At 29.3% G+C, this 22,807-nt stretch overlaps 1 protein-coding gene across 1 annotated transcript in view; it reads right to left on the bottom strand.

The window, feature by feature from the left end:
* Positions 1 to 828: 828 nt before the first annotated feature.
* LOC111613770 (isoleucine--tRNA ligase, cytoplasmic-like) overlaps positions 829 to 22,807 on the bottom strand; it is a 103,984-nt gene continuing 82,005 nt past the window's right edge. Inside the window, exons 24-31 of the mRNA XM_023355115.1 lie at positions 22,292 to 22,375; positions 21,756 to 21,890; positions 15,126 to 15,284; positions 14,896 to 14,991; positions 9,952 to 10,128; positions 4,334 to 4,476; positions 2,289 to 2,412; positions 829 to 1,031 (exon numbers count right to left, since the gene is read on the bottom strand). Of these exons, the coding sequence (XP_023210883.1) occupies positions 894 to 1,031; positions 2,289 to 2,412; positions 4,334 to 4,476; positions 9,952 to 10,128; positions 14,896 to 14,991; positions 15,126 to 15,284; positions 21,756 to 21,890; positions 22,292 to 22,375 (1,056 nt within the window). The 3' untranslated portion in view covers positions 829 to 893. The remainder of the gene's footprint in view (positions 1,032 to 2,288; positions 2,413 to 4,333; positions 4,477 to 9,951; positions 10,129 to 14,895; positions 14,992 to 15,125; positions 15,285 to 21,755; positions 21,891 to 22,291; positions 22,376 to 22,807) is intronic.

Genomic DNA, 22,807 nt, shown 5'->3' with positions numbered 1-22,807 from the left:
AATTAGAGAATTTTTAGATGGATCTAAAAATATGTTCAATTTCCCATAAAAACACAAAAAATCGCATATAAAATAGCACAGTAGAAGCACAGTATAAAATAGCACAGTAATCCTTAATCTTGAACACCTGATCTTTCGTGTATCCCCAAAGAAAGAAGTCTAGTGGACTCAAATCAGGCTGTAAGGTGGCCAGTTGAGGCCACTTACAAATTAAATGTTTTGAAGCAATGTGTTTTTGTGATAGAAGCAATTCCTTTTTGCTCAAAGTGCTACCGACAAAAAACTGAGGCTGAAAACTGCACGGTTCAAAAGTTATTCAAAAAAAAAAACTTTGTGGAGAGGCTGTGAAACACCCTGTAATTAAAAATGTAGATGTTTGTTTGTTAAAAATCTTAAATCTCCGAAAGTTCTTAACAGATTGCTTTGAAATTTTGACACAACATTGCATTCGAATATGTGCATGTTTTTATATTATATAGATGTCAAAATTCTCCCCGTGGGGGAGAGGGACAAAGGCTTAGCATGAAGAACTGGTCTTCTATTATTAGTTGTAATCTTTTGCGTTTTTTATTGTGTTTTAACAGGGTACGTCAAGAGAATGTACACTAAGAAGGAATTTTTAGAAATTCCTTCCCGCAGGGAGTGTTATACATTTATAATAGATACATTTTGAGCCACAGCAACATGTGGCCAGGTACAGCTAGTATGAAATAATTAAATAATCAATTATAAATTTTAGAGGAACTATTTATTGTTATTCTATTTAAAGAAATAAATCTATTTTCGTAATAAAAATTCATTCATAAAAATATTAAATAAAAATCTGGTAACAGTAATAATTTTATTTAATTGTAACTGTTATAAAACTGCATACAATTATAATTACTTAAGAATTATTGTGGAAAAACATATAATGTATGCATGTGTAAATTAAGCAATTCTTCTACAGATAAGTTATTTATTTCATGCTGCTTGTCTCTGTTCCTGTAGATTCCAATTTTCATTCCATGTAACCCAAATAAGGTTTTTACCTGAAAATATTTTCAACATTTTAAAATATGTTTATTTGTTTAACAAAATTAATATCTAAACAAATTATTGAGTTGTTCGGAAAGTAATTTCATTTTTTTCCGTGGTAAAAAACAATATTTTTATAATAAATAAATATTTTATTGAATTTTATATGGACCATTTTGGTCAAATACCTGTTGTCGTTGTTTCTGGTAGTAGCATGATTTCACATTCATAAAAGTTTTGATCATTGTTACAAAAAACTGATCTAAGTGATTTTTGACATTGTCATTTCAAGTAAATGTCTTACAGCTAAAAAAAATTTATATAGATTGGAACAAGTAATAATCTGAGTGTGCTCGATCTGGCGAATATGCTTGGTGTGATAGCATGTCCCATCTAAGTTATAACAGTTTCTGACGAGTTACCAAACTTGTGTGAAATTTGACATTATCGTGGTAAAACACTACACCTGTTTTGTTGATCAATTCTGGCCGCCTTTTCTGTTTGATGATATAACTCAATTTTGTTTACTCGATGGCGGTACACTTTCGAATCAATTGTTAAATTGTCTGGTAAAAACTCCAAAAAAAAATTTCCTTAAAATCCCACCAAAGAGAGCATTTCTCTTTAAGAACATGTGGAATCCATATATCAAGCTTTGAAACGAAACCAATTTGTTTCAAGTAATCATAAACAGTTCAATTTGACAAAATCTCTTAGTGATTTCACATGTTGTTATTTGGCAGTTTTCTTGAATCAATACCTTTATTTTGTTGGCTTCAACTGGCCATTCTCAACGTGGTGCATATTCAATATTGAAATTGCCAGAACGAAATTTTGTAAACCAGTTTTGGCACTGTTGTTCTGTCAATACATCTTCTCCATATATGTCACACAATTTTTTCTCACTTGAACAGCATTCTTACCTTTTCGGTAATAAAAGAGCAAAATATGCCGATAATGCTACTTTCGATCTTCCATATTTGATGGTACACAAAAAATAAACAAAATGTTTAACAAATAAGCCTTAAAATGCTAGCTGTCAAAATATATAATGATAATACAGTTTAGAATGAAAACAGTGGGAAAAATACGACTAATCCGTCTAGTGGTTAAAAAAAAAACGAAATTACTTTCCGACAACCCAATATATTATGCATTTAAGATAAAACACTTAATATTTTTTAATTATAATATGTTTAATTTCTTTGAATCACTAAACACTTGTATGCTGTTATAATGTTTCAATTTTTAACTATAATAATAATTTGTACTTGTTTTTGTAGTTCCTTTCCATTTAACATAAAATTTCCAATCGGATTTTCTAGCAGAATGGTTCCTCGATGATTTGTAGCACCCAACTGTGGCTTTAATTCACATAATTCTACATTAACAAACCTAGAATAGAACAATAAAAATATGTCCATTGAAACCATCTACTTCTGAAAATAAAAATGTAGTAGTTCTGTACTTCTATAAATAGAAAACCAAACAACACTTTAACTGAGTTTAAAGTGGACTATTGGTCAGTATTAAAGTATCAGAAAATGCGTGCTGGCCCAAAAGCCCCAATACTAATCTTAATTTTTCTTCAGATTTAGTTAATAATATTAAGTAAAGAATAATAATATTTATTACTATGTTTTGAAAATAATTACATCATTTTCAAAATGTTAAAGAACTTGATTTTATATACATAAACATCTCAAAGTCTGATGCTTATATTAGAACCAAACGATTACCAGATTAAATCAGGCTACATTACTGCTACTAATTATTATTAAATCCCTAGTAATCTGACACTAGAGGTAGGCATTAAGCACCATCTCTTATTAAATTTAATAATTATAATTAAATAAATATTTATTAAATTATTTTAAAAATTCCAGGAGAAAAGAATCGGCCTGGAGTGGGACTTGAACTTGTAACTGCTTATCATGTGGATGCATTGCCAGTTACACTTCCCAGACATTCATCTGATCCCCACTTCCAGTCGTATTTAATTTATATAACCATACTGATTACTCATGGTACAAACTGGAAAATTATTTAATAAATATTTATTTAATTATAATTATTAAATTTAATAAGAAATGGTGCCTAACATCAACCTCTAGTGCCAAATTGGTAATTATGTACATTACAGGAATAATTCTGTATTTCTATCAATATAGAATTATCTTTGTGTAAAACTTACTGTTAAAAGCTACAGGTTTTTTAAAAAATATTTAAACCCTTAATGTCAGAGGTATACTGGTGATCAAAATTGGTCCACAGATAAATTTTTTTAAAATGAATAAAACTATATTTTATTGTAGTTTTTCAATTGTTTTCATCTAAACTGTAAAAACAAAAAATGCATTTAAACTCCATTTTATAATTATTTTTATTTAATTTCACAAAAGTATTGGTCTGCATGATATTAGAATGAAAAAAAAAACAAAAGATATGTGAACACACAAGGTATGAGAGTGCTGCTCCAACACAAGTTGTGTCCATTGTTATAAATAAAATATTTTAGTTCCAAACAGAAAAGTCTTTATGTAGTATTGGCTGCACATCTTATGTACAGTATATATTATTGTTATATAACTTTACATTTTAAAATTAAAGGGATTAGTTATATAAAACACACATTTGTAAATTCAGATAACAAATTTATAGTTATAAGCATTTACTCTGAATTTTAAAGTAATTCAATTTTAATTGTTTATTATTTTATTTGTTCTATTTTTACAGAGTTAATATCAAAAAATAAATCATTGTCATTGTCGAATCTTAACTCAAATTTTGGTATAGAATGTTATGGTGTTATGGAATCGGAATTAAGCAAAGTTTATCAAACTGTGGTCTGCAGGCTGTTAAGAGTCACAAAAGAGGTAATCATGTGTTAGTAGTAAAACGTTGTTGCTCTATTATGTGGTGCCTGCAAAGTGTAGTGCAAAAAATATGGATTCTTCTGCGAGAAAGATAAGTTGTCTGGAAACACGAAGTGTAGTCACATGACTGAGTGACATCAAAATTGGATTATGTGACACAGTTTGTGTGCATCCACCGTCCAACATGCAGCTCCATGACGACGATAGCTTAAGCAATGGCTTCTCAAATGGGGCACAGTCCATAAGCAATCCTATGGTTTTTGTTTATAGCAATTTATATGTGGGTTGTCTGAAAAATTTTGTATGTTTTCTAAATGTCTATTAAAATTGCCTCCTTTTTAAAATAAAAAAAAATACATATTCCCATAATCTATATAATTACCTTTTTCTTTTAAATTAGCAAGATCAAAAACATTTAAATAAAAATAGATAATACAGACCTACATACAGCTGGACCTTTTTCAATGTCATTTGGAGTATCTCCTATCACATTATTATACTCAGATCGTGGCACTTTTGCAGGAACACTAGAATCTACTTCTTCTCTTTTGATTATGACCATTTCCAAACTTGCCCCTTTTATCTAAAAAGCAGATGCAAATAAATTATTTGATTTTTATTAAATAATTTATTTAATATATTCGAATATTTTGAACCACCAGCCTGATGGTGCACCAATTGTTTCTAGAGACACATCCAGGACAAGCGTCTACCCCAGAGCAAGTATTAGTTCTAAATTATGCTGCTATGGCAAACAGCATCAATGATGGGAACTGGATTTGTGTCAGTTTCATGTCATAGTTACAAATTATGAATGCTTTATTCATAATTTTTATTAGTTATAAATGAAAATAAGATTAATTTTTAGATTACTTATAAATAATTTTTTCATATGCAACATCAGCCTTTTTGCCTGATTTGAAGAGTAAAATAGCAAGTTTAACATTTGTTTATCATGCTGCCAACATTGATGAACTTGTTGTGTGTTAAATAAATGGAATGTAGTGAACGTCATTTAAAATATAGTCATAGACAAAGTTTAAACAGTACGATTTGTGATATACCAGTACGATATTTGTGTCTTCTGTTCATTAATATAATTTATAAATGGTTTGTTCAAAATTATTAGTTAAAAGTGAAAATAAATTAAATTTATGGTTAGACATCTTGCTTAAAAATGAATTTTTCTATAAAAAGAATTAATACTGTAAGATTATGAGATGAAATTATGAATAAAAGAAAACATAGGGAGACAAAATTTGATATTCTCCCACTGAGAGAAGTGCAAATTGAACATTCTGTAATAAGCATAAGTATATAGCCTAAAAAACATTATTGTTTGCACTAATTATAAATTCATTACTCTATATATGCAACCATAATATTGTCTAGATAACATTATTTTGGAAAGAAGATTTAGGATAGTTATAGAGAAAAGCCAGGGTTCAAGACTAAAACCTCCTCTCACTCACAGCCAATTATAGGTAAAAGGGATGTAATGTTTGCTAGGGGAACTACTCAGCAATTATTTTTTCTTAATCAGTGCAACTTTAAAATTCAATACATAGTAGAATTCCGTCCATACTAGAAATCTGAATGCAATCTCTAAAATCAGTAGGTCAGATCACTTTAGCTATTTTAGAACCACTTTAAGCCTTGAGAAAAGTCTAACATAAAAGCTAAAAACTTATATGCACAAATTTTGGTCATTTTATGAAGTATATGCAATTTCTAAACAATTATTATTTTCTAAACAAATTACAACATGTTCTAATGTTCAAAATGTAATTTTTATAATAAATAAAATGTCAAGTGGTATGGACATCATCCCTATTGTTTCTATCCAGATCTGTCCTTGATAGAACAATATACTATTATTAGGAATGTCAATGTTGAAAAACTGGTACAATACTATATTACAATGCTATACAGGTTCAATGTCATTTAGCTTCTATATTCATGATTTAATTTGCATTAATTTCCATTGAAGTAATATTTGAGATGAAAAATGTTAGCAGAAAACAAATTACTACAAAATATCTAGTTAAATAAATAAGAAAATACCAAATCAAATAATAAGTACAAATAATTAAATTTTAATATTATCAAATTACCACCAAAGTAATTTAAATTACAGAAGTTAACAATTCCAATGGAGCCAGCAGTACCATTACTACAGTCAGTACACCTCCATCCTTCAGAACAATGCTATATGTCACCAATCCAATATTTGATGACTGACTTCAAGTAGCACTAATTATTGAGAACTCACGGAGGGAGCCTAGGGGTGTCAGTGTGACTCAAGACCAGATGCAAACCCCACTAATGTCAATCGTAACCAGTCTTACAAAAATAGGAGCAAATCACCATAGCCCCATCTGCATGTCAACATTGCCCAAACAAACCATTAACATTATCTGGCTCCAGAAATAATTTTCCAAATCCAATAACACAGCAACAAACTGAATGCAAGCCTTTAAACTTACTGGGCAGCCCACATGACAACTAGATTTTGTCTATCTTGATTTCCTCCAAACTCATGGCTTCCTTGACACCAGAAGTGATATATTAATCGTGAAGCAGCAATTTGGATTTTGCATTGATGTTCTAATCACTGTCACTAGAAATGTATGGCACCCAATGCTCCCAATCTGTCAACCAAATTATTTTTCCACATGACTTCAGGCACATACTGCAACCGATCCAAATTTGCATCTTGTTGATTTTGAATCTCTCTTATGGAATTAAGTTTGGAATCATCAAGACATTTGGATTTGGCAACATCATCTTCACTATGCTTCCAAGCTGTTGGCCGAATGATTTTTTCACATGGCTTTGGGCACAGACTGAAACCGATCGAAGTTTGCATCTTGTTGAATGTTCACAGGATGCAAACTTCGATCGGTTTCAGTCTGTGCCCAAAGCCATGTGAAAAAATCATTCGGCCAACAGCTTGGAAGCATAGTGAAGATGATGTTGCCAAATCCAAATGTCTTGATAATTCCTTATAGCAAGAGCTACAAAATGCAGCACAGCTGAAGCAGCAATTGGTACACTCTCAAGAGCCATCACAGCCAAAATGACTCATTTTAGATAATGGCATCAATTTTTATTCCAAAAAATTCCAGACATTTGCAAAGGAAAATGGCATTAACACCACCTATATTTCCTACTACCACCAGCAAATGGTCTTTGTGAAAGAGCAAATGGAAGAAAGAACTTCACCTTACAACTAATAGCTAACCCAAAAATGAATTGGTCTTCTGTGCTAGATTCAGCCATTGACACCTATAACAGGCTGCCACACACTGGCTTTGCTCTGAAATCTCTTCACTTTGGCAAAAATCTACCAAGAGGAATAACACTGACTGACGTGTGACTACAAACAGTACGGCACTTTAGAGACAACCAAGAATACAGGAAACTGAGATTTGATTCCAAACATGACTCATCCTCATTTCACACCAACGATACAGTCATGGTCCAAGTTCCAGATAATCATCCCAACAATTACAAGTTTAGCCTGAATTGGGACAGGTTGTTTACCATCTTGCATAAGGTAGGACATCCAACTGAAATGGATTCTAGACAAAATATTTGATATAAATCTCCCCATACTTCCAAACTACTTGACTATACATTCATCACTCCTTAGGCCATACTATGACAGATACAAGGCTGCAGGTGGTACCTGGAGCAGCATCCCTAGTGAGCTGGCCACGATTCAGTTTGAAAAGGGGAAATGAACTGCCAGCCTGGAGGCACCCCAATCGTTTCAAGACACATATCTGGGTCCCTAGACCTCTAATGGACATTTTTTCAGGTTTAACCGCTTTTGCTAATTACAATTGTCTTAAGCTCTTGGTAAGTCAGCATGTTCAACTTTAGATTTTTGACCTTTATCGAATTGAGGCTGATTCAATTTAAAATTTGTAAAAATGCAAAAATATTTTAATATTTATTTAACATCTACAATTAATGTTTTTATCTAAATCTATTGAAAAGGTTAAGAGATTTTACTTTCAACTTTTTATAATTATCAAAGTCAGGTATTTAATTACTAAAATTATATTAAAAATATATAAAATTTAATAAAAGGTTATCTCTTGTACTTTCCCAATTCTTCATCCAAGGTGAAATGCCAGTTTATTGTTTTTAGCATTTACCTCAAATGAAGAGTTGGGAAAGTACAAGAGATAACTAAGAATTTTATCAAATTTTATACATTTTTTGTATAATTTTAGTTTTTATTGAATTGTTCTGATATTGCAGTTGATTGATTTATATTTAATATATTAAAACACTGTTCAGAAATACATAAAGATGTAATATGAATCATTATTATGACTGAATCACAATACAATAAAATCTATGGAAATAAATAATAGAATGATATAGTTGTTGTTGTTCTCATTTCACAACAGAAAAGAGATTAAAATACACATCAAACGAAGCTTTGGTCATATTACAACAGAAAATAGCAGAGAGAGAATTAATAGATAGTGCATGGAATAATGTGTCTGGAGAAATGGTTTCATTTAATGACTTTTTCTCACAATGTACCTTGTTTCTAATTTGACAGAAAATTACTATCACACTGATGCAACACAAAACAGATAGTAAAGATATATATTCCATCATAACATTAATTGATTAAAAGATAAATCAAATTTATTATTGTGGTATTCATCTCTTGCCAGAAAAATAGAAAAAGTTTTTAAAAAAAACAAAGGAAAATATTTTGACTAATATAAGTTCTTTTATTTCTTTGTAATAAATACATACTTTAGGTTTAAAAAAAGCCTCAAAATTAATTCATATACCTAACTAACTTGTTTATTATAGGGTTGACAAGAATTAATCATAACATGAATATAAAGCATCAGATGCAAGAATTCTGATTTTGAACTGATTCTGAAAATTATCAATTTTTTAAAAATATATTAATTCCTTAATTATCTGTATGAGCTATTTCATAAAGTATATAAACTGGAATGAAATTGAAATTACCTGAAGTAAACTAAACTGTAGAACAGTTCAATACTCATAAGTTTTAATTAGAATTATTATTTATCATGAAGTTGTCAGCCCTTTAAATGAACTTAAAATGTTATACCTACTTTCAATATGACAAAATTGAACACAGTTTGAAATGTCTTAGATTATTAAAATGTCAATTTATTTTCATTTATATAAATTAATAAAATCTCCAAACATCTGACATGGGAAAAAATAAACTTTGTGAAACTGATGTTAACTTTTTCTAAAACTTATTTTAATAGATTATATGAGAAATCAAGCATAAAATTTAAATGTAAAATCTAAAGTATTTTCAGAATACTGTTCAGTTAGATTAGCACTTTTTGATTTGATAATTTGTTTTATTATGGTATATTTCTGTTCTTTGTACTGTATTTTTTTTTAGGGAGATCTGAAAAATGTTTTTATAACTAATAATCTCCTTTTGAACAATAATAATTATTATTATAATTACTTTTTTTTTTACCAGTATCATCATATAATGTTTCCCAAAATTTCCCTCATAAGCCTCAAAACTTTTCAGATAACTTAGTTTGTCATTGTTTCATTTGTTATTTATTGAACAGAGGATCAAATTTGATCGAGGAATATCAAATATAAAAAAGTATAATTTAAAAATACATAAATGTTTAGCAGAAGAACTTTCAACAGGAAACTATACAGACAAATATTCATTAAAGTTATAATAAATAAATAATGCAATGTAAAAATGAAATCTGGCACTATCAGATATTATGTATTGAATAATATTCCATTGTATTTTTCTGACAAATATAGCAAGACCAAGAAATTTATTTTAATCATTTCTAAGTTAAACAAATAATCATTAAATTCTATACTTTATATAAATTATATAAATTAATCTCAAAATAAGCATGTACTTTGAAGAGTTATAATTTAATATTTCATATCTACTATAAATTTGAATATTGTGAGTATTAAAAATAAGAATCTAAAAATACAATATTAAAATTATAAATCTAATATAAATTCTGAAAAAATTTTAATAAATAATTACCATAGTGGTTTCTTCTATTATCACAGATGCTGTAGTAGGCACAGGAAAAAAATTCAAAGGAGCTTTCAATGTATTTTCAATAAATGTTTTAAAGGAAGTAACAACTGTTTGAAGTGAATGTTCTGATGGTTCAATTTTAATAAATATTTCAATTGAATCAGATGGAACAAGATGTCCCTGGAAAAAAATTAGTTTCAATTGATAAAACAATTCCTATAAATAATTAATATGTAATTAAAATTATATTGCATATTAAATATGATTTGAATTATTTTATTGAAGTTTTTTATTGACAAAAATAATTATTTATTAAAAATATTAAAGATCTTAAAATCTTAATTTCATTTAAAATTTGTAGTAGAGATATTTTTAAGTTAAATATCTCTATTATTTTTTAAACTTAAAAATACAGTTATGTGATGCTTAGTGATGTTCTGATTAATAATGGAAGTCTCATAAGATTGTAATGGAGCTGAAAAATTCACAGAAGCTCTAATGGCATGTAGTAGTAGCACACAATATAAACAAACATACTCACTGGCCAATGAATTAGAAACAGAGGTTTAATATTTTATTGGACCATCTTTAGCTCGAATTACAATATTTACTTGATTTGGCATGGATTCTGCAAGGTGCTGAAGTGCTTCTAAGTCCAATGCACACCAGGCATTTCCTTTAGTTTGCATAAATTTGACAGAAGACTTTGCTGGTGGATATGTCATTCTAACATATCTCATACATTCTCAATGGGATTAAGATGTGGGTTCTGTGATGGCCAGGGTGGGTGGCAAAAGTTGTCTTCATGCTTGCTGAACCATTGCTGAACAATTCTTGTCTGATGGACAGTAGCGTTATCATTAATCACATGCAGAAAAAAATTCAACATTGCAGGATAAACTTGATTGGTAACAATGTTCAGGTACTCATTGGAAGTGACCCAACCTTCCAGGAATATCAGCAGACTAGTTCCATCCCAACAGAACATGCACTCTACCATAATACCCTCTCCAGAACCTTGAGTCATGTTAATGAAGCAAGCAGGGTCTATTGCTTCATGGAACTCTCTCCAAACCATCTGTCTATCGTTGGTAGAGAATAAGATGTACTGTGATTTGTCTGACCACATTACTTTTCTCCAGTCCTCAGATGTCCAATCACGATACTCTTGGCACCACTGTAGATGAACTTTCTGATTCTTTGCAGAAGAAATCAATGATTTTCGTATAGGCCTGCAACTGTTCATACCAATTCTTTTCAATTCCCTGCACATAGTTTGGGTAGATATGGGTCAGGGACAGGATTCATTACCTTCTTCTGTCAATTGCTGCACAGAGGAAGTCCTTTTTTTCCAACCAAATGCCGAAATTCTATCGGGCTAGTTTTAAGGCTAATTACTAAATGAATTACGTAACCAATTTGACTCTAGAGGTAAGAGCAATAAATTTAATCACAATAAAGCGCGATTAAAACTAGCCTGATAGAATTTCGGCATTTGGTTGGTGTTTAGCTATATTATATATTGGGTTTAGCAATGTTTGTATATACAGTAGAGCATCGATTATCCGACTCAATTGGGGACTCAGGTTGGTCGAATAACTGAAAAAATCGGATAACCGAAATAAATGTAAAAAGTACATTATTAGTATAGTATATTAGTATATCCCATGTAATTAGTATATTAGTATATCGCTATTAACCAACTTCGCGTTGAATTTTCATCAATGTTAAGCCTAACAAATTTTTTTTTAATAATAATCGTTGCTATTGTATCGTTAAAAATTATTTTTGAATTATTTTATTGCTCACAAAACAAACAACCATTCATAATTAGAAAATTAAGTCTTGTTTAAATACTGGCTTCCCTTCAATGGTCGAGCTGTGCTGCTAGCTAAAACACGCAAAAATTTGACAAAAATAATATTAAAGTAGCTAAGACATGGCCAAATATTGTAGTGCTACATCACTAGTGGACATTTGAAATTTGCCGACTAAAACGGTCAGTTAACCAATGTGACGGTTAATCGGGGGTCAGATAATCGATGCTCTACTGTATTACGCCTTTTTTCCACACTAGACTTTTCAGATGATGTCAGTTGTATTCCTGATTAACTGTTTTGGAACCACAGTTACGTCTTTTAGACACTAACTGTGGGTTTTTTTTTTATTACCAATTGAACACTTTGGATAGCTCATCTTTGGAAAAACCAGCCAGCTTTACAGTTCTTGATATTGTGGCTCAAGTGAGATGGGCACTCACAATCAGCCCTTTTTGAAACTCTGACAAGTCCTTCACTTTTCTCATTTTCATAAACTTAATGACCATACTGACCAACAGCATTCTTAAATAGGAGCTTATGAACACATCATAACTAACATGACACAAGTGTTTTGCATATAAGCTGCAAAATTATACTTACTTAATATGCATGGGGTTTCTAATTCATTCACTAATGAGTGTACAATGCAGCCAATCATGTTTAAATACTACATAATGTGTGTCCAAAGAAGTTATGGAATATTTCTGAACAACGAATACTATAATTTATTGTGTCATATTGTGCACTATGAATATAATTTTACAATGAATTAAACCAGTTTTAAACATCAAAACATGTAATACTATATTTTACTGTCACTTATATATGTTTAGATACATAAATACTTATCACTGTGCTACAATTATTACATATAGCCTTTATGGGTAGTATACTACGAGGCGTGTCCGGAAAGTAAGTACCGTTTCATTCTACCGCCATTGCAGTGGTAGTATCGCAGTTCAGCACCTGCGCACACGTCTCTCTGGTTGATTGTCAATCCAGTGACACCATTACAGCCGGATTGTGTTGTTTTTCCACGTGTTAGTGAGCATTCAAAATGTTTAAGACTATTGCCGATCCCGCCGACTGTGAAGTGCATTCTGTAATAAGAATGTTAAGCCAGTTGAAATTCATCGTCAACTTGTAGAGATTTATGGTAAAAATGTAATGAGTGATGGAATGGTTAGAAAATGGGTTCGACAATTCAATGCTGAACGCCCTGATGTTCATGATGAAGCATGGAGTGGCTGGCCTTCTGTTGTCAATGATGGTTTGGTTGCAAAAGTGAATGAAAAAATTCCTGAAAACAGATGGTTCACAATAAGATTTCTTTGTGATGAGTTTCCACAAATTTCAAATACTGGTTTGCATGAGATTGTTTCAACAACCAACGTTTAGCAGTGGCTGTCTTCACTGGAGGCATCTTTCTTTGAAGAGGGTATAGACAAGTTGATTTCCCAATATGACAAATGTCTGAACAATGGTGGTAACTATGTAGAAAAATAGTTTCAGACATGCTCTTTCATGTAAAAATAAATTTTGTTCTGAAAAAATATTTTTATTCGAGTTTTTCCAAAACGGTACTTACTTTCTGGACATGCCTTGTACTTGTATGCCATGTAGGTTTGTCTAAGTAAACTCTATGAAGTTTGCCTAATGATATATTTGTTGAAAAATATCCCAGTCATTAGACAGGGCATACTTGTATTATAGGAATAATGTTAAAATTGTTTCAATCCCATTAATGATGTTACATTGTTAATATGTGACAGGAATGTTTTGTAGACTATATGCAGCTGAAAGTGAGATAGACTGGAAGATAAAAAAAGAAACAAAACTGTTAAAATCTATAGAGCTATTACCTAAAATTGATTGATTAATACTTTTTGCAATAAAACTGATCAACAGTTATTACATCTATTTTATAAACATTTAAATCATATTCACACAAATATAATTATTCAATAATTTTCACTTTAAGCACACTAATGATATCTTCATAAAAGAAATGCTGTCTGAAACAGTATTTATGATAACGTTCAACTTAATTTCTTACATCAGCATTAGCCCTTACATAAAATATTAGCATTTACAGGTATTTAATTAAAGTATATTTTTATTAAAAGTTTGGTTTAACTTGAATAAATTTTAAATTGTTTAAATAATATATATTTTTTTAATTATTTAAAATATGTATAAAAAGAATCTTTATTCTTCCCTCTAAATTACTGTATTTATTTAATTTTTTACAAATTTATCTATCATAAGTGAAAAATTGCTAAATATACATATTAATAAATGAGCTAGTAAAAGTACTAAAACATTATGCAACTTTGTCATATCATATATCATGATAGAATTGAAGTTGAGCCAAAAAGGAAAAAAATATTCTTTCACTTGCTTAGCCTGGACTGGTGATCCTTACATCTGACTGGTCACACAGGTGATCCTTGCACTTGCCGCCGTGGAGGAGACAATTCAAGAACAAAGCAATTGACACTGATTGCTTTGTTCTAGTGTTTTGTTTGTTTTTTTTCCCATTTTCTGTTAGACANTCAGATCGTTATCGCGTGTTTGTCCGCGCCTCTATAAATTGACAAACTGGTGTCGGGAACCTGACGAAGGAAGAAGGTGAATTCGCTATCACCAACTTCCGCTCTAAATTATAATATAACCGTAAAGCCCTCCACACTCGTTCCCTACGACAGGGAAAGGCCGTTCTTTGGACGACTGAGAGCTGGTCTTACCGACTAGTGCCCATAAGTGGCGTAGATTAAGACCTACGTCCTTGGCTACTTTCACATGTGCAACAAACTTGCACAATGTCACTTTGTCATGTTACAACCTTGTATCTCAAAAATGAGTTTAGGACCCCATTTTTTATTACATTTTTTAATTCCTCATCACAATTAATGGAAAATGGCAGAGTTTAATCAAAATTGATCAATCAAATTTTGAGAACAAACAATTCTGTAAGCCACATAGCTTTGCTAATGCTCCACATCAACTAAAATATAACAGTGTACTATAATAAAAAAATATTTTATTAACAACTCAGCAATTGAAAAAATTTACCAATTCTACCAATTACTGTTAAGTATGCAAACATAAAGGGAATTGATTTTACCTTTTTCCTTAATTTCTGTATCCTATTTATGACTTCTCTCGCCACTCCTTCATCAACCATAGACTGATCTTGATTAACATTTAATAAGACTAATACCTATGTAAAGAATAAAGAAAATTTTGAAGTATTTAATATCTCAAATTAATAAATCAAAAATAATTTTTTAAACTTACACAAACTTAAACTTAAATTTTACAATATATTGTTAAATATTGAATAAATATACTTACATTCTCATCAGCATGAGCCTCATAGCTTTCAGTTAATTTATCAGCCAAATCTCCACTAAAACTATACGATATTCTAATATCACCCTTTTCTAATTTATGACCACAAACTTCTAATTCTTCTCCATTTAAATATTCCTGAAGTTTTTCTTCATTGAGTTCCTGAATTAATTTAGTTTTAAAATTAACTTTGTAAAATTATTAAATTGAATTGATTACATAAAAAGTTTTATTTAAAATAAGAATTTTTATAATCTTGTTTGAAAATTTAAAATAGATGTAACAAAATATATAATTTTATAAGTATTATTTTGCTAATTTGTCAGTATTTTTCTATTTATTTAAAATAGATCTTTTTAAAAATCCATTACTGATTCATTAATCTTGTGTAAAGTGATTAATATTTTTACAGTATTTTATTTTAAATAAAAATAGTTCTGAATTTATATTCCTTAAGCAATTTTATTTTAAAGTGATAAAATATGTTTAATTTTGTTTATCAAAATTCAATATTTTGATAAACAAAAATCAACATTATATTTTTTTTTCTAAAAGTAATTTTAAATTTCCAATCATTATTTAAAAAATATTTATTAAGAAGCTTCTCAGCTCATTTTATATCTATTAAATGTATTATTATTAATGTTGAATTTATTTAATTTGAGAACTAATCCAAATTAGATTAATTTTAGCTTCAATGCTAAAGTATTTATCAGAACTAAGTGTTCATTCATTTACATATGTACTAAAACAAAACCAAAATGATTGGACAAATTTTAATTAAAAGTAAATATAATAATTAAAAAAAAATTTAACAAGTTCAGTTAGAAATGAATTAAAAGAGAGCTGAAGTGTTTCTCAGAAGAACCAGAAAGTGATTTTTCTGTATTTTTCATGCATGAAATAAACCCATAAAAACATGTTTGTTGAAGGTCATAGTGCCCCAGCTACCTTGACCAGACAAATGTTCAAGGTCATAGCTACATGCAGACCACACATCATCATATCATGCATAACTGAAAAACATCCACGATGTCATGACTATCTCTTGTGGTAATAGTGACAGACCTCTGTGTTATCATTTTTAGTGATCTGAGGACATCAAAAATAATGTCAGAGCATAAAACTGCCAGACATGCATGCAATTGCATGTGCAATTTCCACAGCAATTTTTTGAGGGAATGTGATAAGTGAAAAAATTTTTCTGACTGAAATTTTTACACAATTAGAAGGAATAGTATGTAGCATGAGGATATATATCATTATAGATATTAAAAGATATAGAGAATACAGAAACACAGCCAAGTTAAGTCAATTTGGTGAAAAATGCCTGCAAAACCAGCACATGTGGAAAATCACTGGTATTGTATTTGATCATGAATTAAATAAGCAATCTTCTGTCACATCCTTACATGATGATGCTTGAGTTTTGTATATTTTGATGATCCAATACATATTCCTCTTCATTCTTAAATAGAAAATGGATAGAACTGTTTAATGTGACTATTTTATTAAAATTAACTGAAAACATTTTCCTTACCAATTTTAAATTCTTTAAACTTGTAAATTTAAAAATATTTGATATCCACCACGAAGCATGTTTTCTTACATCATTTCATTTTTAGCTATCTTAGTGTTAATCATCTTAGTAATATTACCTATAATTCTAAAGTTGAAGCAAAATCAAGCAGTAGTCTTTTTTATATATTCTTTTTGTATTGTTGCTTTCTAGTAGATTTTTGAACAACAAAATGTGAAACCACATGTTTAGACTATACCTGAATATATGTTTGAACAGATATAGGTTTCCTATAAATGTTTTATAAACTGCTTTAATCATCTTATCTAATTCATTTTAGCATTTTCAATCTGATCAAGTTAAATCATATTATTCTTATTTACAGAGAAGTTTCATGTAATGCAGGAAAACCATATAGGTAAGTCAACAAAGTTTTGGTACTGCAATGTTTGTGACAATGACTACTAAAATTCTGATGATAAACATCACATATTCTGGGTCCACTGTGCATGTCAGAGTGATTTTTCCTGTTTAAATATGAGGGTCATTCTAAAAGTAAAGAACGTTTGTTTCTCTAGATATTTTTATTTAAGATAATGAAACAAAACTTATTTTACAATGCTTATGATACCTTAGCTATATTTCTACATAGTCATCATACAAATTTAAACATCTGTCATAGCGTATCATCAGCTTTTCTATGCCTTCTGCACACTCAGTTACTGCCAAGTTCTTGAACCAGTCATTAACGGCCTCTTTCAGTTCATTGTCACTTCCATAGTGATTCCCGGCTAAAAAAATCCTTCAATTTTGGGATAAGATGTAATCACTCAGAGCCTAGTCCAGGCTATAAGAGGGATGTTCAAAAACTTCCCACTTAAACTGCTGAAGCAAGTTTTTCATCAACGTGCATTATTCTGAAGAAGCACAATGCCTCTGGACAACAATCCCCATTGTTTGTTTCGAACTGAAGCTTCCTTCATCACATTACCATAAACCTCGGTTATCTGTCTGTAAATTTCGATAGAGCAGACTTTTTTTGCATTCAAAAAGTGTATTACACTACAAACCTCACACTTGGCAGGATCTTTAATTTTGTCGCACATTTCAAAGTCACACTGTAAACAGTAAACAATTGTGGCTTGCTGTTAGCATCAGACAGGTTTGAAAACATGGGAAGGTCCATGAAGTGGCAGTGGAGGGTGGTGGGAGAACCGCATGACTTCTCAGATCAAAACGTTCTTTTCTTTTAGAATGACCCTTGTATGTTACTATGTAATGTAATTCAAATTTGTCTACACATAAAAATGTGTCTTTTTATAAAATTCCTAGCATTAAAAAGGAGAACAAACACAACTCACTAAATGTCATCAAGCTGCCTGGCTAGATCATATCAACAAAATGATAATTAGCATAAATAATATAAGTAAACAATGCCTTTTTAACAGTCCAGCAAAAACATTTAATTCTCTAATAACGTTTTCGACCGATTTTAGTGGCCTTCATCAGTTACTCCAATATCAAAAAGAACAAAGTATTCAAAATTTACATAATACAAAATTAAATAAAATAAAATTAAACTGCGGTTGCGTAGAACAACAGAAAAAAATAAAAATACAAAAATAAATAAATAAATAAAAATAAACAAATAAACCCAAATAAATAATAATGCCGTCATATTGGATATATATATTAACTTGTGTTAGTGTAAAATGACTTCCAAGCAGTTGCCAAACCTTCTGCATCTCTGTGATTGATACATTCCGTGGCTATATGCGCTTTATGTATTTCTATTTTTTCAAGTTGCTTCACCGCTTGTAATGATCTCGTGGCCCTAACAATCACCGCACGATCCCAGTATACAGTTACATCCTGTTGTTTGGCAAATGCCGCCAGAACAGTACTATTGATGTTCCTACCTACAGAATATTTATGCTCATTTATCCTTTGTTTTAAATTCCGCATAATTGCCCCAACATACAAGAGGTCGGAATTAAACTGACAATCTTTTATAGGTATAGAATATATACCCGTCAAGCTATTTCGATTATCCTTCTTCTTGTCATTCCTTAACATTCCATACACAGTTGGATTGCGTCGATATATTATTCATAACTTATTTTTATTGGCAACTTTCCTAACTATCTTGTTTAGAAATGGAAAATAATTAATTACCACATTTTTTCTTTGATCAATTTCGGGAGGCTGCTGGTTTTGCTTCTGTATTCTTTTAATAAGTGCCTCAATCTCTTTTCTGTGGTATCCCTGTCGCACCGTTGCCTTTTGTATGTAATCTAATTTTTCATTTGTATCATATAAACTCGTGCAGTGGGTGTACGCTCTTTTAATGAGGAATTAGATTACATACAGTAAGATTTTTTGATAATTAGCATAAATATTGTATATAATTGAATAAATGATCAGAATTAAACATATACATTAGTAAAATCTATCATCATTAGAAAAAAATAAGTAATGAAATAAAATCAATTGAATACTAAATATTATTATTAAATATTAAAATAAATTGTAAAAGTAAATTTGTCTTTTACTATCCCATAAAACAGCAAGTGTTCCTTCACAAAAGTAATTAAAATATTAAAATATCTGATATAAGCAAAAGAACTGTTCTCCAGGACATTTTTTATTAAATTATCTGCATGAACCCAGCCATCTGTTATCTAGTTATGTGCTTCTGATGACTTGAAACATTTCCAGTGATCCAAAGTTAAGTGACGAGTGCTGTGCACAAGGTAGTTCTTACTTCATCATATTTGGTCTTCATCCACAAGATTTTATTGTTGACAAATTCACATCAGATTCACATAGAAACAAATCAGCATTTTATGATAAGTACTGTTTTGTTTTGGTAATGCACAGCTAAACTTGCAGCTTAATCATCTAAAAATCACTTTCCATTGCTCTGAGCAGTTGCCATCAATCTACAGTTTTATTAAAAATAACTCCTTCCTGCTTTTTACCAATAAAAGTTCATTCAGAAGGCAGAGAGCAAATAAAACAATCATGCACTTACAACCATGTAAAAATGGCATATAATGCTTCACTATCATATCACAAACATAGTGAGAGTGGGACAGAAGACATTTTAATTATTTGGCATGACATCAGTGCAACTTCTCTATATTGTAAATAAAATTTACATATATTTCTAATATGTTTAATGAATGGTTAAGTTGTCTAAAATTGTATATGATTAAATTATTATTTTTTTTGAAAATTAGCATATATCTAAAATCTAGAACCAACTGTATAAATTCTCCTATAACCAGCAAGGAAATCAGTACATGCCTCAATATCTTTATCTCTAGCTCATTTAAATGATTTGCTTCAAATATGAAATACAAAAGAATAAACTACTGAGTATCCAATATTATGCAATTCCATCTGACCTTCCTTTTTCTTATAAAAACTTTTGTATAACATCATACATCACCTTCAGCCATTTATAGATCAACATTTCAAAAACATAACCAGCTTTGAAAATATTAATCCATGTTGAGAGCAGTGCCAAAACTATAGTCTATTTATCCTAACTTGGCACCTACTGTAAACAAAGATTTTGTCATATTAATCCACCAGAGATTTTCATTGGTCAAATCACAATCCGAAGTGGCTAGACACGTGTTGACCAGTTTAACACGTGCAGAGAAAAGGGCTTAAGTAGGTCAGAGTGGTCAGCAATTTAAAAATTTTAGAAAAGTTATTATAGCCTACTTTAACAGTTTTATGTAGCCATTTAAATTATTTCCATCATTTAAATATAGTTAATAACATATATTTAATAATAATTTTTGACAAAGATTTACACAAAATATATTTATAATTATGTAGTTGAACATACTTCAGAATTTTTATCTACACAACTAATTTATTAAAAATAGATATAAAACAAAACAAAAAAAATTGTCTGGCAATCCTTAAAAATCATATGCAAACCTCTAAAGGAAAACATTACTGTAATGTATGAATTAATCTTTGTGATATTTATATAATTAAAAATTTTAAAAAATAATTAATAAGGTAAGTTTACACTATAATCATCTGTATCAGAAGATAGTTGCTCAAAGTAATCATTTATATCACTTTCATCACTACTTGTGTTCGAGTGAATAATCAGTTTTTCTACAACAGTTTCCGAAATCTCATCAAGTTCCCACATTCATTGTTCTTTTTCTATATGTGTGATACATTTTCAATACATTTTGAAATAATGATAGTTATTGTAATGAATGGAAAACGAAACAAAGACATTATAGTGTGCATGACCGTAAAAAGTTTATTTTTAGTGATTCAGAGTGTGCAAATGTTCATTAAAATAACAATTTAACAAATATGAAATAATTACATTTATAATCATTGCTAAGTGACTAATATTTCATTAATGATTTTATAAATAAGGAAGAACTATTTTCTGCAGACGAATGAGACACAACGCGGTTTCTAATTGATGGACGTGGGTTTAAACCAATAAACAAAGGAAGATGTGTCTTAGTTTGTTTACAGTAGGTGCCAAGTTACGATAAATAGACTATAGGAAAGTGCAACAGGTACATAGACATAGGACCCAAAATAAAGGAAAGTCTCAAAATGAAAGTGATAAAAAAAATTATCAAATATTCCATAATAATATGTTCATTTAAAATACATCTGAATGATCTTGTATATTTATTGTATACACAAAAATTATTTATAAACAATTGTTTTATCATATTTGTTTTATTATTATTATTATTATACCACACACAAGAAAAATGAAAAGCTAGTTATAACACTGGTTGAGATCCTTCTTAAAGATTGTAAGTTAAAATTTCTGTTTCAATAAATAAAAATAAAAATTTTTTGGAATTTGTAGAACTTAACTACAGTAAAAATAATTCCTTTTATTAATTTATTTTATGTAGTATCAATATTTTAAAATAACAATACCATTAAAAAAAAAAGCCAGTTAAAAACAGTTCTCTCAGAATTTATCAGAAACCAATTCTTTGATAAAAATTTGAGAAAAATATTTACAACTATTTACATAGAAAATTATCATATAATAATTTTAAAGTTTAAATATTTTATATTTTAATTCAGTAAACTTTACTCACTCGGATAGCTTGAACTACAACTTTTGACGCTGCTCTAAGTCTTATTCCAAGAGCCTTAATGTCTGGTTCTGCTTTTATACGAACACCATATTTTTTTTTATCTGTTGTAACAGTTAATGTTCTAATATTCAATTCCTAAAAGAAAAAAATTCTGTTTTATACCAACTTAATCATTTTGGTTAGAAAATATTGTTGCATTATGTAATAAATTTTTATCCTTATAATTTGGAATTTGATTTTGTTGTTACAAAAAAACTCATTATTAAATGATAGGAAAAAAATTTTAAAATACAGACTGTAAAGACAAATTATTTGTACTAAATTTATAATCATCATTATTATTATTATTAAAAGTAAGTTTATTAAGTATTTAGGGCTGGAATCCTGTTATTGGGGCTAAATATTTAATACAATAGCATTTTTACAATCAAAACAATGTAATATAGTTAATTATAATTAGAATGAAAAAATAATTTATTATTATTAATTCTTGTTTATTCTTTGATCACAATTTGTACTAAATTTTAAAATCTTACCTCTAGTATATAATTCTGCAAAGAAAGCACATCATCAAGGTATTCTTGATTTTCATTAATTACTATCAGTTCAGGAAGAGGATACTAAAAAATGAAATAAAACAAAATAAAATCATTTATCTAATATTTTTTTTCATATTCTTACATTTATATTCTAAATATAATATACAATAATACACACTTGTTTGTTATTTGTATTTTCTTGATAAAATAGATTTATAAGTTTGGTAAGACTGAAAAATCTTATAAAACTTTTAAACATGTTAGTCATTTGTGAGTTGTAGGTTTAGAATATGATGTTATAAATATACTAATTATTATAATATTACGATTTTTAAATTTTAGTTTCAATGAAGTGCAATTTTTTAATTAAAAAATGATTACTCATAACCTATTTTCTACAAAACAACAATTTAATGAGTGCAAGATAAGATTTACAGAATCAAAATACCAGCATTTTTTTCCTGGCTTGATGTTTACATGTACAGTCGACCCCCCATAACGCAGTAGATATGT

The sequence above is a fragment of the Centruroides sculpturatus genome, unplaced genomic scaffold, assembly GCF_000671375.1.
Source record: "Centruroides sculpturatus isolate CEXI.00-Female unplaced genomic scaffold, Cexi_2.0 scaffold1468, whole genome shotgun sequence".
NCBI lineage: Eukaryota > Metazoa > Arthropoda > Arachnida > Scorpiones > Buthidae > Centruroides > Centruroides sculpturatus.
The sequence above is the reverse complement of the archived record's forward strand: the minus strand, read 5'-3'. Positions and strand labels throughout refer to the sequence as shown.